This window comes from Candida dubliniensis, chromosome 1 (genome assembly GCF_000026945.1).
Source record: "Candida dubliniensis CD36 chromosome 1, complete sequence".
Classification (NCBI taxonomy): Eukaryota; Fungi; Ascomycota; class Pichiomycetes; order Serinales; family Debaryomycetaceae; genus Candida; species Candida dubliniensis.
This window is the reverse complement of record NC_012860.1, coordinates 2,220,678-2,239,720: the sequence shown is the minus strand read 5'-3', so window position 1 is coordinate 2,239,720 and position 19,043 is coordinate 2,220,678. Positions and strand designations below refer to the sequence as shown.

The 19,043-nt window shown below is 32.0% G+C and overlaps 5 protein-coding genes across 5 annotated transcripts; 2 read left to right on the top strand and 3 right to left on the bottom strand. All coding sequences in view use genetic code 12, as the record gives it.

Annotated features, from left to right (window-relative positions):
* Positions 1-1,169: 1,169 nt before the first annotated feature.
* CD36_09430 (ATP-dependent, RNA helicase, putative) lies at positions 1,170-2,786 on the bottom strand (the record flags this gene model as incomplete). The annotated part of the gene is made up of 1 exon (XM_002417542.1): positions 1,170-2,786. One exon carries the CDS (start codon positions 2,784-2,786, stop codon positions 1,170-1,172), a length of 1,617 nt encoding a protein of 538 aa, XP_002417587.1.
* Positions 2,787-3,054: 268 nt separating this feature from the next.
* CD36_09420 (negative regulator of iron uptake genes, putative) lies at positions 3,055-4,626 on the bottom strand (the record flags this gene model as incomplete). Its single annotated transcript, XM_002417541.1, has 1 exon — positions 3,055-4,626. The coding sequence occupies one exon, from the start codon at positions 4,624-4,626 to the stop codon at positions 3,055-3,057; it is 1,572 nt and encodes a 523-aa protein (XP_002417586.1).
* Positions 4,627-7,446: 2,820 nt separating this feature from the next.
* CD36_09410 (protein kinase, putative) lies at positions 7,447-10,983 on the top strand (the record flags this gene model as incomplete). The annotated part of the gene is made up of 1 exon (XM_002417540.1): positions 7,447-10,983. One exon carries the CDS (start codon positions 7,447-7,449, stop codon positions 10,981-10,983), a length of 3,537 nt encoding a protein of 1,178 aa, XP_002417585.1.
* A 3,912-nt stretch (positions 10,984-14,895) lies between these two features.
* Positions 14,896-16,668, top strand: CD36_09400 (dual-specificity protein phosphatase required (cell integrity and pheromone response pathways), putative; the record flags this gene model as incomplete). Its single annotated transcript, XM_002417539.1, has 1 exon — positions 14,896-16,668. The coding sequence occupies one exon, from the start codon at positions 14,896-14,898 to the stop codon at positions 16,666-16,668; it is 1,773 nt and encodes a 590-aa protein (XP_002417584.1).
* Positions 16,669-17,142: 474 nt separating this feature from the next.
* On the bottom strand, positions 17,143-19,005 carry CD36_09390 (endoplasmic reticulum and Golgi lipid phosphoinositide phosphatase, putative; the record flags this gene model as incomplete). The annotated part of the gene is made up of 1 exon (XM_002417538.1): positions 17,143-19,005. The coding sequence occupies one exon, from the start codon at positions 19,003-19,005 to the stop codon at positions 17,143-17,145; it is 1,863 nt and encodes a 620-aa protein (XP_002417583.1).
* Between the last annotated feature and the right edge of the window lie 38 nt (positions 19,006-19,043).

Below are 19,043 nucleotides of genomic sequence, written 5' to 3'. Positions count from 1 at the left end.
TTTCAAATAAAAAAAAACCAAAAAGATAAGATCTCTAATATGGATATTAATTAAACTGAGGACTGAGGCAAAAACTGTTAAACAAAAAAAATGGATGCCAAACTAAGTAAAAGAAAGTAAAGATATTTTTTTTTTTTTTTTGGGGGGGGGGAGGTGGTTGTATTTATTTGAAATTTGTTGATAGGTGGAAAAGAAAGTAGAAAAGAAATCAAATCAGATTGTTGTGCTGGTGATATAACTTATTTATATTATTTATACAATTTGAAATTTTTTTTTGTCAATTGTTTTACTGTTTGTTTGTTTGTTTCTTTTTTTTTTTTTTTGTTACTTCCCTTCTTCTTCCGGAAATTGATTTTTTTTTTTTTTTGATTCTCCTACTAATCATTGCGAAGGCGGCGGCGGTGGTGGGATTTGCATTCAAATCTGTCCTACTGTACAAATGGCGGCAAAAACTTTAATCTTGACACGTTATCTGAAAAGTGAAACAGATCACCTGTATTCTCCCTACATTATAACTTAACTCAAGTGGCAAAAAGGCTGAAGAATATTCTAGATTGTAATTTGATTCGGTTTTTTTTTTTTTTTTTTTTTTCGATGGCATCTGGCACCATCGTGGTACACTGACAAAAGCAAGTTAGTTTCCGATTTATACGATCACTAAAATCGGAATGATATCTATACTCTTACACCGTCTATACACTTCAATTACTAGACAATCAAACCAACTATACTCTTTTCAAAACCCCAATTCATATAGTTTCCTTCAGATATTCTTCTTCAATTCGGTGATTCTATATTTGTCAGCATCTCCGAAATTATTAATAACCCAAGTGAACACGTAAGCAAAACTTTTATTTGTAGCCGTATGCAGGATGGTCATAAATCAGATGATTTTGATTTTGTTTACAATTGTTTCTTCTGGTTTTTTTTTTTTTTTGCCACCAATATGTTTGCATGAATGAATGAGATTGTCAAATTGATGAACAGATTACAAACAAGTCCACGCCTAGATACGTGTCATTTTGTTAACTAAGAGAGAGAGGTAAAGTTAACTCCTTTTTTTTGAGTACATACTTCAGAGATAATTTCAATTAAGTATATTTGTACATTTTGGTCTATATGTAATGTTATTTGTGTTGGAATCTCTTTTGTACAACCCTCCCCCTGGTTTAGTCAAATTTGATCTTTTTGGCAGTTTTGGTCATATCAACATCCTTATAAAAGGCACCATAAACACTATGAGCCTTCTTTTTGGTATGTCCACCGAATTTTAATAATTCATCGGGTACAGGTTGATTAGCACCTCTCAAGATATTACACAAAGCCCCACTCAAATGTTTTTCATCTTCAGTGAATAAAGTATGAGCAGTACCTTTAGCACCAGCTCTTCCTGTTCTACCAATTCTATGAACGTAATCTTCTATAGTCAATGGGAAAGTTAAATTGATGACAACCTTAACATTGGGTATATCTAATCCTCTAGCAGCAACATCAGTGGCTAATAATAAATTGCTCTGACCTGATTTGAATGCACTTAAAGCTGCTGTTCTTTGTTGTTGAGATAAATCTCCATGAATAGCAGCCACTGAAAATCTATTTCTTTTCAAAAAATTTTCAATTCTTGATGCTTCCTTTTTATATAAAGCAAAGATTAATATTTTGTTATCGGAAGATTCATTGGCATTATATTTACGTAACAATTGAATCAATTTCTTTTCTTTATCGAATTTATTAATCACTTCAACAATTTGAGTGATTCTTTTGTTAGCACTTAATTCATCACGATCTCCAACGGTTACTTTAACTGGAGAATTCATAAAATTATTGGCCAATTCTCTTACTTCTTTAGGCCAAGTAGCAGTAAACATTAATGTTTGTCTTTTAGCATTATTAGTATTCGAAATAATGGTTTTAATATCTTCTTCAAACCCTTTTTCAAGCATTCTATCGGCTTCATCTAAAACCAAATAATTCACATTACCCAAATTTATGGCACCATCATTAATCAAGTCAACCAATCTACCTGGTGTAGCAACGACAACATTAGCAGTTTTAAGTTTTCTGATTTGATCATCTTTGGAAACCCCTCCATAAACAGCAACACAATTAACACCACTATCAGCTGTCAATTCAATCAAATTATCATAGATTTGTAATGCTAATTCTCTAGTTGGTGAAATACATAATACTGATAATGTATTTGTGTTCCCCGTAGTAATGATATTATTGATTGCCGGTACACCAAAGGCAAATGTTTTACCAGATCCAGTTTCAGCAACTCCAATCACATCTTTATTTGATAATAAAAATGGCCACGAAACTGATTGAATTGGGGTTGGTTTATCAAATTTGGATAATTTTGATGTAATAACTGAAGTTAATTGAATTTGATCAAATGATAAAATAGGACGTAATGAAGATGATGAAGGATCTTCAACCGTTATTTCATTATCAGTAAGGAATTTATCGATATCTGATTGCGAAACAGATGATAATTTCGAAGATTGAGTATAGTTGGTAGAAATTGATGAATCGTTAGAGACTGTTTCAACTGAGCTTGATTCAGAATCTTTATCTTTCTTTTCCTTTTTGTCTTTCTTATCTTTCTTGTCCTTCTTGTCCTTCTTATCCTTCTTATCCTTCTTGTCCTTCTTGTCCTTCTTTTCTTTTTTGTCTTTCTTTTCTTTCTTTTCTAACTTTCTTTGTTTCTTAGAGTCTGTTATTTCAACATCCTCATTATCATGCTTTCTCTTCTTATCCTTGTGTTCCTTTTTATCTTTACTCATAATTTATTGTTTTGTTTTATACTTTTGTTAAATTAACTGCAAAGAGAATATTTTTCAAAAGAATAAAATTTTTCCAATGCTAAAACTCATCTCATTTTCTCTTTCCAATTTCATTACACAAAATTAAACCAAGCTCATAACAAACACAAATTATAAACGAGTTGTTGTTGTTGATGTTGGCATACTCTATATTAAGTCTGTCTTGCTATATATACATAATGAACTTCATAATACCTATATACATACACAAAACCTTAACCACCAATTTTCATCCATTCAACAATTTCCCAATAGAAAGGGCACTTCGATGTTCTTCTTGGTTTATTGGTTTATTTCCATCTCTTATATCATTATCACGTGACGCCCCTTCACTATCATTTTGATCTTCTTTAGTTAATTTAATTTGTGGTGAATTATTATTATCATTATTATTATTATTGAATCTATAACTGGCTGTGAAATCAATTGCCATTGGTGCTAATGTTTTCGGTCCAGCACAATTAGAACAACATTTCTCAGTACGATTAGTTATTGGGGGTAATTTTGTTTGGTTGTTGGATGAAGTTGAAGATGAAGATGAAGATGTCAATTGAATAGATGGTAATCTTATATTTTCTGATGTATAATTCCTCTTTGTTATTTGTATTGGAGCATTCAAAGAAGCAAATGATTGTGATTGAGGGGAAGTAGTAGTTTGTTGTTGTTGTGGTGGCGGTGGTGGCGGTGGGCCAGGGACAGGTCCGGGTCCATTAGGTATTCTTCCTGATCCGCTATAAGGTGGATAATATGATGAAGAGATCACCGACGAAACTCTTGGAGAATAGGAATATGACGATGATGATTGCATTGGTGATTGAGACAGTGATCTTGTTTGGAATGGCAAGTGATATGGGATAGGAGGGAGTCGATTAATGACTGATGAAGTAGTCGAATATACTGTACTCTGTTGATATGGATATTGTTGTTGTGGTGGTGGTACTGTTGGTTGATAATAGTGAGGTGATCTTGTCGGAGTTTTCTTTGTTATAGCATTACTAACATCAATATTGTTTTCATTATTTTGTGGAGTCGGAGATATCGGGTCTGCTGCAACAATGGGGCTTTGATCAGATAAATGCAATTGAACCTCATCTTTTGATTTTTTGTCTGAGACATTTCTTTTTCTTCGTTTAATAGTGGGTCGTTTCATTTTGATGGGACGATGAGATCCATGCAATCTGTAAAATAGACCACAGGCATTACAAATCGTATTACCTGCGTCATCTCTTCTCCATAATGGAGTTATTGTTGTTCCACAATTAAAACATGCAATAGCTAAAGAACTTTCATCTTCAGTAGCACCATCACTACTTGTACTTCGTTTCAAGCTCCTATCAATAGGAGCTCTTGAATCGTTTTTCGGTGATTTTTCCAACGTTTTTTTCGCCACTATACGATTATTGTAAGCAGGACATCCTTTACAGGCAGCAGATCCTCCAGTACCATTACATCTCCCATCACCTTTGCACGAACCTTCTTCCTCTTTGACAACTGCTATTGTGTTTGGTGGCCTTTTAAGATTTACAGGACGATGAGTATTATTTGATCGATAGTATAAGCCACACGCATTACATATTAGCGTGCCATCGGGTGCTCTTCTCCATAAAGGAGTTTTGGTGGTTCCACAATTAGAACACTGTTGACCATCTGTTGGTTGTTGCTGGTGGTGGTGGTGGTTGGAATCCTGAGGCAGCTGCGATGGTGTTGTGTGCGGTGATTTTGCCGTAGGCAACATCTTCGGTAGAATTGGCTGTTCTTTAGTTGAAGAATTCTGTATTGATTCTGTAGGTGAGGTGGACATCGAAATATAAAGATATTACTATAGTGTTAAATTCATAAACGGTAGTTGACTTTGTAGAAAACCAAAGTCAAAGTTGTAAGTGTTGATTTGTAATGAGAAAAGTGGGTAAAATTATATTTGTTCCAAGGACTTTGAAATTTTGATGATCTTCTTTGTATATGTGAATAGGCAGCCTATGGGAGGGTAAATGATTTATAAAGTGTTGGAATGAAAAAAGAAGTTATAATGTGAATGATCTAAAAATGAAAGTTTTCTATCGTAAATAATCTGGGATTTGAAAAATATATGTATTTATATTCGGACCTTTTTTTTTTTTCCTTTGGTTTGTTTCTTTCAGAATGGAATACAAAATACACTATGAATGAGGTGATTCTGATAAAAATGTGTGGGTGTGAAAACAAAAAAAAATATAAATCAACTGGGACTTCTAAAGAACTAAAATGAAACCAACAAGTTGAATAAATAAAGTGATATATATATTCTCAAATAGATGTAACTAATACTTGAATTAATAGGAGACGTAACAATAATGATAGCAAATACAACAACGAAAGAAAATGAAAAAAAAAAAAAAACCCAAAAAGTGACTTAGGGTGTGAGCAAATATTTTTGAAATACACAGATATTAAGCACTTATATATATATATATATATATATCGGCAATGTAATACATGTAAATGCATGCATGCAAACCTAATGACAAAAAAAAATAAAAGAAAGGGGACAAAATCTATGATAAGTAAGAGCAAATTCTGACAAATCAAACTGTGGAAGAATAATATTAACTATGTTCAAACAGGAAATATAGAAAACTAAATTGACTAAACGCCATTGTGGGTGGCTTTATTTGCTCAATTAGAATTTGTTATTGGTTTGTTTTACATCAAACTTTACCTTCAGTATTGCCTCTCGTCTCCTTTTGTGTATTGTCACAATGGTAAAAAGTATGCCAATCCATTAATACCGTTTGACGTAAGAATATGAAAATTCTAACTAAAAAAGAGTGTCCTACTTCCGATCTAAACTGTTTACTCCAATTTAACACAATACCCAAGAAGAGCAAATTTCCGAACTATATTGCATGGATCATATCAAATTGATACATCTAATTAATATTCAACTGTTGTGCTAAAGTGTCCCCATATATGAAGAGACAATCACTTTATCTCTTACAAAGTGTTTCAATCAATACTTAATCAGATAAATCAAAGCACCTATTGTTTAGCACTGATGGGGAAAGTCGTTTTTTCTTTTTTTTTTCTTCTCTCGGTTATTCCAGACTTTATTATTTCAATCTGCCCAACCTGCATAATTCTAATTTATTCAGCTTAATTTCTCTTTTAGTTCTTAATTTTTCAGCCAATAGAATTGATTGGATTACTAATAAGGTACTTTTATTTTTTTGCTGTTGTTGGCACGTGATTAGGTGGGTCTTACATAATTATGCTTTTAATAGAAACAGTATATTACCTAATTGGGAAGTCAACACGGGCCAAGGGAATAAGACTTTACTGGTTACAAAAACACGCTTTATTTTTTTTTGACAAGTATACATCACGGGTCATTAATATTTTATCAATTGAAATGTTTGAATGATCATGCAGATAACCCAACAACCACAACTTCTTTTGTAAAGGTAATACGATTGCACCCCCTTATATTTTTACTCTCACTCTACTTTAGAACTTGGTTTACACGACGATGTTAGATTTCGACTCAGTTCTTCTTTCGCTTGTTGATTCAGTTCACTTTTTTTTTGATGGTTTTTGTATTGCTCTGATTCTTCAACCATCATTGCCTTACAGATAAAATTTCTCAATTGGTGTTGTTACAGTCTGGACACAATCTCTAATTGTCCTTTAAAATTGAAAGTTTCAAACTTTTTTTGGATTTGAATCTTTATCACGTTGTTGTGTCTTTATATCTGATACGGTGGTACCAAAAAGAATCAAAATTGATAAATGCAGCACCTGAATTTTGATTTTGCAGAGAAAGTCACGTCCAAAAAAAAAACACCAGATTTTCCTATTTTTTTTTATCGCGCGCGTTTGTTTGTTTGTTTATGTTTTGGTTTTGGTTTTGCTCACAAGCTTTGGGTTTTTTTTTTTTGGAGGGGAGGAGGGAGAAGGGGGTGGCGGCTGTACTTCCACAAAGGTGGTAATTTATTTCCATTTGGCAGTAAAGGTCGCTGTATTATTCCTGACCACCTCCTTCCTTAGTTCCCATGCGAGTTCTTCTTTTTATGTAGTAACTCCTTCGAAGGACATATAAATTATAGATATAGAGATATTGTATCTATATATATTCTAACAGTAAATACTCTTTATGAACTGTCAGCTTAACGTCGTTCATTATTAAAAAAAAAAAGAATATGGTAATTGCCGATTAGTCAATAGTTGGGTATCTATTTGTATTGAAACACTGTTCTTAAACAGCTGTTTTATTGTAAGCATTGTTTTCGTCTTTTCTCATACCCATTATTTGTAACTGTTTCTATAACCACTACTCGATTGTTGAGCTGACACTGTAGAGCATTGTGGTCTTTTTTTATGAGTGATTATAATTGTTCTTCTTTGTGAGAAACGCTAGCAAAAAAACACAAAGGAACACAATAATGATTAATTATATATTAAAAAACTAAAGGGTGAAGCCCAGATGACACTGAGAGTGCGAGCAAAAAAAAAAAAAAATAATCATCATCCAAAGTATAAACAAAGAACTCTCTCTTTTTTTTTTCAATTTTACAACCAAAGATAGACAACTACACAACTAACAACATTACAGCCAAAACCACATCTCTGTGCCAAAAATTAAGCTCCAATGGATTTAAACCCGTGTCAAGACGTATCGGGTGATACCAATAGCACACCAATGGTCAACAGCAATCCCATAAATGACAGCATAAATTCGGCCCATAACCAGTCCAATACTGGTTTGAGGAAACAACAACACCAGCACCAGCAATTGCATTCTCATTCTCATTCTCATTCACAACAATCTCCTTACATTAATCAATTGGAGTACTTTACCAATAACCAGTTTTCACGTTCCTTTAATAGTTTAATTTTAGAAGACACCAATGATAGCAACACCAACAATAGCTCAACAACGACCTTAAATAAAAAAACCATAAACAAGTCACCACCATTCAATATTAAGCAGGATTTGTTAAATGACAGTATTGACACGTTTCTTGATAACTCCAATACGGAAACGATAGAAGATGGAGATGTTACAACGACAGACGACGATAACGATTTTGATGATGAGGATATTGAAGACCCTGACGCAGTACAGTACACACCAACTTTAGATATCTTGAAATCCAAAAAGGTTGACAATTTCAATGTTTCTTCTAGCAACCATAGAAAGAGTAATAGTCAAAGTACTTACAATCTGCACATACGGAAGCCTTCAGAAGAAGATACGTCTTCATCAATGGCTACAATTAGATTATCCAACAACTCACAAAGCTCGATTAAAAGATCTTCCAAGTATTTGAACTTATCTATTGATTCGAATTTGAAAACAGTTGATGGAGGCAAAATTCCCGATGAAATAGATGATATTAGTTTGAATGAAATAGATGTTACAGTTGCACCTAATGATTTCTTATCACCACTATCAGCAAGAAAACCAGATATTTTTGCTGCTATAACTGCAGCAAATAGCAGTTCCAATAATCAATTCAAAAGACCTCACAAATTGGTTAGTCAATCACCATCCCCGTCATCAAAGAATAAGTTCCGCATATCATCATCAGCCACATCATCACCACAGTATAACTTGCATTCACCTTCGAAGTTGGGACTGAAGGGATTCAAAATGTTTAAAAATGCAAATAGAGACGCAGTGATGTCATCAAGCAGAGTCATGACTCCAGAAAAACCGAAAATGGTATCTAAAATATTTGGTAAATCAACAAAAATAAGGCGAGCTTATACCCCAACCCATACATCAACCCCAATGGTTGTGTCATCACTCAACCCACCTTCGTCATCTACACTGAATTCAACAACAGCAGCAATAGCATCTACGAGTCCAATAGCAAATGAGCATTTTGATATTGACCATGACTTTGATAGTCCGTCAAAAAATAGAAAGCTGTCCAACATATCTGCATCTTCAATTATCATATATCAAGATGAAAATAATATTAAGTCAAACCATGCCAGAAAATCAAGTAATCCAATACCATACCCTCCTACCGAACCAATACCGACTAATATTCCTGTTGCTGCCGCTGAGACAGGAAATGATTTGGCTGCAACTGAGAGTAATACATCTAAAGGCTGTCCACTTTTTGATGATAAAGAGAATAAAGCTTCCTATCAATTTGTGAAGCCATTGCAAACTGCGTTCAATTCCTCAGGGTTAGTAAAAAAGAACAGTATAAGTGGTCTGCTGGACCGAAAACTACCCCCTGAAACCCCAATCAAAAGAAACCCATTAATGTTGCTAAATACCAATAAAGCCTTACCGCCATATAGTAGTGGACTTGCTGAAGGTAAAGATGTAACCTGTGGCCCACAAGATTTGCATTCTCAAAGCTCTTGTCAAAATCAACGTTTTCCTGGTAGTATAAATACCAACACTAACAACAACAGCAACATTCAACACAATCATGACAGTGATCTTTCAATCGAAGTTGGAAGGAATAATTCTTACGATGCTAGTAGCAGCACTATCAATAACACAAGTTACATCAAAATATTTCCTTCATCAGAGTTAAAAAAGGAACAGATGATTCAGCGTTCGTCAGAGGATTTGGGGTTAGTCTTTAATTCGGATATTGAACTAGATGATAACATAATACCCGAGACACCAACAAAGAAACTGTTGCTACCGAATCAACATCATCAACAACACCATCTACCACTTTATATACAATCAAAAAGTCCATTGTTGAGGTTCGACAATGATAAAGACGGGAGGAAAAATTTGTCGATTGTTTTAGATAAATCAAATGCAACTAAACGAGAAATCAATGATCCACCTTCAACGCCAATTAATATGTCATTTGCCAAGAATAATCTCAAAAAACCCATGAATAATAATGTTGACAGAGGAGATGATGATGATGACCCTGACAACATAATTGCTCAACGACTAAATATTATGCCACCATTAGATGAAAGTGACTCGGGTGCTATTTATCCTTCAAAGATAGATGAACATTTAGTTGAGAAATTTGGAATGAAGAACATTAAATATATTGGATCAGGGGCATTTTCTATTGCTTTTGAATGTTTATTTAATAACGAAAAATTTGCCATCAAAAGAACTAAGAAACCACTTATTGGTAAATTAGAGAAACAGACTATTAAACGTGAAATTGAAGCATTAAGAGTATTGACAAGCATTAAAGAGGATGAAGCAACCAATATGCAAGAACAAGAAGAAGGGAAAGAATATTTAGTTTATTTTATTGAAGCATGGGATTTTAACAATTATTATTACATAATGACAGAATTTTGTGAAGGTGGTACATTATTTGATTTCTTAGAAGAAAATAAACATTATAAAATAGATGAATTTAGAATTTGGAAGATTTTAATTGAAATTTTAAATGGATTAAAATTTATTCATCTGAAAAATTATTTACATTTGGATTTAAAACCAGCAAATATTTTCATTACTTTTGAAGGATCATTGAAAATTGGTGATTTTGGATTGGCTACTAAATTACCTATATTAGAGAAAGATTTTGATCTTGAAGGTGATCGCAATTATATTGCTCCAGAATTAATTAATGATAAAATTTATACTCCATTTGCTGATATTTTCAGTCTTGGATTGATTATATTGGAAATTGCTGCTAATATTATTTTACCAGATAATGGAACCCCATGGCGTAAATTGAGAAGTGGAGATTTGAGTGATGCTGGACGATTGTCAAGTGATAATATTTCAATGTTTTTACAACACAATCCAAATACCAATAGTAATATCAGTGGTAGCGGAAGTGGTAGTGGTAGTGGTAGTGGCAACGGTAGTGCTGGAGAGGGATCCACCAATTCGACTAATTTTAGTTATAATAGTATCCTGGGCAATTCATTAACTTTAAATCCACCAGTCAAAGCAATACACGCCACAAGTAATACTGACAATACATTGGCTACAGAATTAAGTAAAAACATTGAAGATTTAATTCCTACTTGGGCCCCAGATTTTTTGGTTCATGGAGATCTGATGAATTTGGACAAGTTGGTGAATAAAATGTTACGACCAAATCCATTTGATAGACCAAGTGCTTGTAATATATTAGAAATGCCTGAATGTTTAATTATTGAAAATCGAAGGAAATGTGGTGCTACTATTTTTGAAGGAGAATTCGGTAGTCCACCTGATGAATAAAAGAGTTTGATAATTCCTTTAGCAAGAAACAAAAAAGAATTGGTTTTGAAAAATCTCAAGACCATGTATTATTATGATTCATTTATGTATATGTTGAGAATGTTGTTAGTTATTATGTTATAATTTACAGTTAGAAATAATATAAATTACGTTTTTTTTTTTTTTGGATAGTTTCTTGTCAATACTATTGGGTTGAATCTCTTTAAATTGTTTGAATAATGAAATGCTTGGAAATCAATAATCAAGTTGAGGTTTGACAAATAAATGTGTATATATATGTATGTGGTAATTTCTATGGCTAAAACAAATGTGTTTTTTTTTGGTTGCAAAATTCAACAAAATTTGTGTGTAAAAAATTATATGAATTGCTTCCAAAAAAAAAAAAAACTACTGTTCACGTTTGCTTTATGATATTCAAAACTGATCTCATCGACAACCAGTAGAACTTGTTAACACAATGAAAACCGGAAAAAGGTAGAGACTGTTGCAAAGTTCTATTATTCAACCCTTATTTTTGTTGTTACAGAAGATGTTAAACTAAAGTTACTAAAAAATGACTTTGATTATGTATTTTGCCGTTTCATTGTTGGAATAAATGACTATAATAAAGACAGGAAATTGTTTTAAAAGTATATTGATTATTGATTAACAATAGACTACTATCATGCCTCATTATCAACTAGATAAATATCTATATAAAAGTTGATCAGATAAATTCAGCCTAGAATTTGTAAGTTGCACATAACGAGAAATGCGATTATCATTATTATTATGGAACCATTGATAATTAATCTGAGTTCCTGAATTATGGAAAAAAGCACAAAACTTGGAATGAAACACAATGTAGCTTTACAGTCCACAATGTGAAAACGAAAGTGCTTGGTGAACATCAGGTGGTATTCAATCCAATTATGGCAAAACAAAAAAAAGTATGTGTCTTTAGGTTGGTCAAAAAAAAACCCGCCAAATATTATTCTCTTATAAAATATCTAATGCAAGACGACAACAACAGCAACAACAACTAACTGAAGAATCGGAATAATAGAAAATAATACCTAAAAGCTAAATAAAGCAATAGACTCAAGATAAAAAGCCTCCAAACATATACAATTGCTATTGTTTTGCTGTTTCAGATTCAATGAACTAGTTTGGGGGAGGCAAAACATGATTGATTTTATTAGATAAACCTGATCATATTCCCATTGAAACCACTAAAGATTTTGAAGAAAACAAGTTTTGCCAGTGTGTGGATTGTGATAGTCAACAGGCCGACACACATAATTAAACGCAATGTGTGAGACTGAAATTTTGTTTCATATTTGGTTCCTCCTTTTTCTATTTTGTACGTGTTTCATAATTCACTGTATTGATTATCGTTACCACCACAACCACCACAGCCACTACCGTTATCACATTTAACCTCTACAACGAACATAGAAACAAAAGAACAAGAGTACTAAATTTTTTTTTGAAAAAAATGATACCATACAAAGGGTTCAACAACAACAACAGATTTTTAATTTATCTCATTTCTAAACTAATTACAACTAAAGGTTGATTTACTAGTTCAATTTTGCTTATTATGTGGATACCCACTTTCTTATTGTTATTTTGGGTTTATTAGTTTCAACGTGCTGTAGTGTATCGCCTTGTTTTAAATTAGAATTTCGATCAACACGTAAAAAAAAGGTGCATATGCATAAAGGCTGGGACAATCAAATTATAAACTGTTACTATCTTTCTCTCTACACAGTCTTATTTACTTGAAGATTTTGAAAAACATGGTTGACCTCTTACCTGGGTTATTGATTTGTAATTGGATGAACCAGTCATTGGTGATCATTAATTCACTTTCGATTTGGTGTAATCTATATGTCAAGAGTTTGTAAGGGGTTCTGGTATTGTCTCGTTGTCTTTTTTCTTCCCCTCCCCTGAAAACTAAAAACTAAAAGAAGAAGAAGAAGCCACAAAACAATTTCTGAAACCAAACTCATAATAAACAAGATTACACAAACACCCCCAAGTTGCTAAGAAAACACACGGCCCTTGTCAATCAATCATCATTCGAAACAACAACAACAATTACTAGCAAATCAAGAGAACCACCAACCAAGAAATGATGTGCCCAACTCTGTAGTACTAATAATAATATTCGTATATACACACAGGATTGAAAGTGGAAATAATGTAAACACTCTCAATTGGAGATAGAAAGATTCACATATTGTTCTGCCTCAAGTCGTTTCCAGTCGCCCTGTTTTCTCTCTCTTTTTTTTTTTGGGTTGTCAAAAAATCTATTTCTCTTTTTTTATTTTTACAACCAGTTATTGGATTCTAACATTATTTGAAGAATAATCATTTCTGGTACAGTTAGAACAGGTTGGGGGGGGGGAGGAAACACCACATGACACGGCTCTAAACAAAAACCAACTTGTTGTTGACCTAGGAAAAGGATTTCTACAGCTTACACAAATTAAATAAAAGGCACACAAAATCAGAGCATTTTTGGTTGATTTTTATTTCTTTCTTTCTTTCCACTTTACCAACCGCCGACCGAACAAAACCTCAACTTCAAACGACGAGAAGAAAAGACGCACAAGAGGATATTCAAATTTTTACATCATAGATTCTTATTGAAATCTCCACGGATTCAATGATTGTTTTATTTGCCACTTGAATTGGGGATTTAGGATTTCTTACATCAAGCAGAATCTAATTGTCACTCATAGTTTTGGTTTCACAGTAAGTCAAGTGTATCCTCAAAATTGTGTATATATATATGTATGTGTGTGCACAAAGTGATAAAATTTGTTTTAAAAGATAATTTTGTCACTAAATCACCCATCAACAATAATTTATTTTTTTCTTTCTTTTTTTTTTACAACACCAAAACGAAATTGAAAGAAAATACAAAACTGACACAACACTATACAACACTATACAACACCTACAGATAATGTAATATATATATATACACATGCAAAATATATCCAAAAAAAAAAAAAACCAACAACGTATGAAAGCAAGCAAAATTATAAATATAAACTTAGGTCAGATTGTCTAAATCAAATTTTTCATAAAATTTTATATTTTCATATTTTTATTTACTTTTTTTTTAAAGAGAAAAAAAAAAAATTGATTATCGTTTTTTTTTATAAGGATTAAAATTCCTACCAAGAAATCCTACAACTTTACTTTATTTGTGGCATCCTCAATACTATCAATCTATAGAATACCACCACTTCTATCATCCTAAAGATAAACCACAACCTTTATTAGTCATTTGATCTTCACGAAAATCAGACAATTAAAAGGAAACCTCCAAAATAATATCCCAAAAATAAATTACAATAAAAGAAAAGAAAAGAGAGGTCAGGAGTTTCATTCATTTTGCCCCTTCATTTATTTATATATCTTTGCACCTCCTCCAAGTAAATTGTTATTTTTCATTTTTTTGGGCGATTGATTTTTTAAGGCTTTACTCATTTAAATTTGTTTAACGAGTCTTTACCTGTTGATTACTTTAACATCTCATCAACTCACAACACGTCCGAACACGTCTGTGATTGTTACACAATTAAATTTTTACAATCTCAACAATAGGAGTGAAGGGAAAAAAACAGAAAAAAAAAAATTAATTTTTACCCCTGCGAAGTTTTCGAGATTTTGAATTTTTTTTTTTTTTTTATAATATTTTTTGGAAAGACTGGTTTATATTTTATAATCAAATTACTTTCCTTAGTCGTCGTCGTCCTAGCTTTTTGTTACCAAATATCTATACTAGGACAATTCATTCCCAACCAATTTAATTTGTTACCCCCCCCTTTTTTTTTTTTCCAAAGAAAAACTGTCTTGTTGTAACTTGTTTCAGTTTTATTTTTTTCTGTCAAGAGTATCGTTTGATTGCCTTATATGACTACACCACTATCGAGTTATTCAACTACTGTTACAAATCACCATCCCACATTTAGTTTTGAAAGTTTAAACTCAATAACTAGTAACAATTCAGCGAAGAATAATCAGTCGAACAGTGTGAACAATTTATTGTATTTTAATTCCAGTGGTTCAAGTATGGTGTCATCATCTTCAGATGCTGCACCCACAAGTGTAACCACTGCTACAACATCAACGACTTCAATGACAGATACAGGTACCAATGCTGATGATCAGCAGGTGTACACTATCACAGAAGAAAACAGCGTCAACGAAATTAATCGAAAGGAGGAAAATTCGTACAGTATACAACAGAATGAAACCCCAACAATGTTGCCGACCTCATCTTATACCTTACAACGACCACCAGGTTTGCATGAGTATACTTCATCGATATCATCAATTTCATCAACAAGCTCCAACTCCACATCAGCGCCAGTATCCCCCGGGTTAATAAATTATTCGCCGAAGCATTCTCGAAAACCCAATTCTTTAAACTTGAACCGAAACATGAAAAACCTATCCTTAAACTTGCATGACTCAACAAACGGATACACTAGTCCTTTACCAAAACCGACAGGCTCAAGTCAACCAAGAAATAATTCTACCAATGATTCACCAAGCAAGCGAAGTACCCCTGTTAATCGCATCGACAGTAACAATGCCAATGATTACATAAATGTTTCCTTATTGCATACACCATCGATAACTGAAACACCAACCATACCTCCTCCAATATCACATATTCAGGGTCCACCCAGTAGTGTAGGATCCGAATCACTATATAAGTTTCCACCAATAAGCAATCCTTGTTTGAACTATTCTGCTAGTGATTCTGTTGGTGAAATTGAATCAGTGTCCATGAAACAGGTTAAACAGAACAGAATTATACCGCCAATGGCTCCACCATTCGCTTTACAATCGAAATCATCTCCACTTTCCACTCCTCCTAGATTACACAGTCCACTAGGTGTAGATAGAGGCTTATCAATATCCATGTCTCCTATACAATCATCACTCAATCAAAAATTCAATAATATAGCATTGCAAACACCTTTGGAATCTTCATTCCTGATAAATAATGAAGAAACGATAAATTTTAACAACAATAATGGCACTGCAACTACCACTATCACCAATACCATCTTATCAACACCACAAAATGTGAGATACAATTCCAAGAGATTTCATGCCCCTGAAGAATTACAAGAACTGACATCAATAAATGCATATCCAAATGGACCGAAAAATGTGTTGAACAATTTGATTTATTTGTATTCAGATCCAGTTCAAGGGAAAATAGATATCAATAAGTTTGATTTGGTAATCAATGTGGCGAAAGAATGTGAGAACTTGTCTCGAGTGTATATTAACCAAGTTCCTGATCAACGAGAATATGTGTATATTCCCTGGTCACATAATTCAAATATATCAAAAGATTTATTTCAAATAACCAATAAGATTGATCAATTTTTCACTACTGGACGGAAAATATTGATTCATTGTCAATGTGGAGTGTCACGATCTGCCTGTGTAGTTGTGGCATATTATATGAAGAAATTCCAATTGGGAGTTAATGAAGCTTATGAATTATTAAAGAATGGTGATCAAAAATATATTGATGCCTGTGATCGAATATGTCCTAATATGAGTTTAATTTTTGAATTGATGGAATTTGGGGATAAATTAAATAACAATGAAATAAGCACTCAACAATTATTAATGAATAGTCCACCCACCATTAATTTATAATATATGTTAAACAAATTGTCGTATGAGTCGGGTTCGATAACATTGTATTATTTCATGTGTATAATAATGTGGAGGTATAAAAGAAGGGAAAGGTTTATTTTGGGAAAAGGTTTTTTTACTTTTTTTTTTTTTTTTCAGTTAGGAAGGATATAAATTTTATTTATTTATTTATTTATTTATTTATTAATTAATTAATTCATAGGCATAAAGATTAGTTTCTATATAAACACATATTGTTATTCTTGTATTAGTATAGATTCTGATTCAGTGATCAATAATATACACTATTTATTGATTTATTGATATTGAATATGAAAGAAAAAGGAGAGAACATTTACAGTGAGCAAAGTTTTGTAAAGCAGAAAGAATGTATAAATCATCTATTATATAAAATAAACAACAACGGCAACCACAACCACAACGACGACGACAATCTAAATAATAATAATAAAAGAAACTAATCCCTATAATTAATCAATTCTTTTTCTTATTATTAACAGTAAAATTTTCTGCTTCTTCATATTTAATACCAACAATTTTCCCAGTAGTACCATTAGTATAAATTTCATTTTTCTTCAAGAAATCCAAATTAATCAATTTAGGCCAATCAACAAATTGATAACCATGACTATTGATATAAGCTAAATTTTTAAAATTAAATAAAATACAAAAAGCCATAATGAATAAATTTTTCCAATCCCAAATTGAACCTTTTGGGAAATAAATTATTGCTAATAGAATCAAAAATGATGTACCCATTAAATAAGGTAATAATTGATTATAAGGAGATCTTCTATCAATAAATGGAGATCTAATTGAATCTTGGAATGGTTTATATTTACCCAAGAATAAATCATAAGAATCTTGTCTACTACCATCAGTTAAATTATTTTTATAATATCTTGTAATGGAATTGATTAAATCATTTAATCCTCCTTTATAAGTACGTTTACCTAATCGAGTGAAATCAGTTTTCAAAGCTCCAGTTCCAGAATAAGCACAAGATACAGCATCAGCATTATCAGCCCAAAAATTTTGGAAAAATAAATTGAATTGAGGATTCAATTTTTCAAAAGGAATGATATTATTTGATGATGAAAAATAATTAGTTTCTGTCAATTGATTTTGTAATACCCAACGTCCAATAGTACTTTGAACAACATTTGTACGATCTAAACAATCCATACAATTGGTTCTAATGATTTTATCTTGTAATCTAATGATTTTGTTGGTATTTAAATCATATTCAAAATAATTATTCAGAGTATATCCTAAAGAAATCAATTTATCCAATAATAAATTAATTTTATGATATTTCATCCCTTTACATTCATGATGGAAATCAAAATAAATATAATTCACATGTTGACCCAATTTTTCTGATAAATTATTTACTGCTGATTCATAAGCTTGTTTCACAGGTTTTTCATAACCTTTTTGATTGACTAAATTAACTAAATAATTATCTCCATATAATGAAACTTGTTGTTGGAAATGTTTTTCAGTAGCATCTAATGAAGATTGAGAACTAATGACCAAATTTGGTTTATATTTTAAATTATTAATTTCTGCCCAATAAACTGGAACTGAACCTCTAGTTTGTAAAAGCGAAAAAAGATGATTGTCATCAGATATAAAAATTTGCTCAGTTTCATTAAAATTGGCCACATTACCATCAACATCAATCCCACGACGGAAATATCTTGTTCCAGCTCTTAAAGTTGAACGTCTGGTCAACAAAGCAAATTGTAATGATTTCCCATTGAAAATAGTTGAATGGGATTTAAAATATCCATAAATTATTGGATGAACAAAATCATTACCAACTTGTTGATTTACTAAATCTTGGGTCAAATATTTATTCCACCAAAATCTATCATCGACAGGTACTACCTCACCAATAGTACTACTTTTATTGTATTGTCTTTGTAATGAATTAGTAACGTCATATTTATTATCAATTGAATAATATAATGTAGCATTATTCAAATGAGTAGTTAATAATTTCAAATAACTCAATTCTTCTAAATTTTTTTTTGCCAAATCATTGATTCCAATAGGTAAAATTTGAAACGATTCAATAAATCCAATATCATGACCTAAAATCGATCCTGTGACAGAATGTTTATCAGCAATTATGACGTAAGAATTGAATTTTAATCTAATTACCCCAATAATACAAGAAATGGGTTTAGCATTAGCAAGGTTTTGATAAACAAATGGTATTGTTTTAGAAACTTCAACACCACCTCCCAGAGTTAAAATAAGATAGTTCCCAGAAACTTTATTATGGAAAATATGAGTTCCATCTGTTGCTATGGAATGTGTTAACACCATTATTTGTTATCCAATTAAGTAGTTGTTGTGTATAAGAA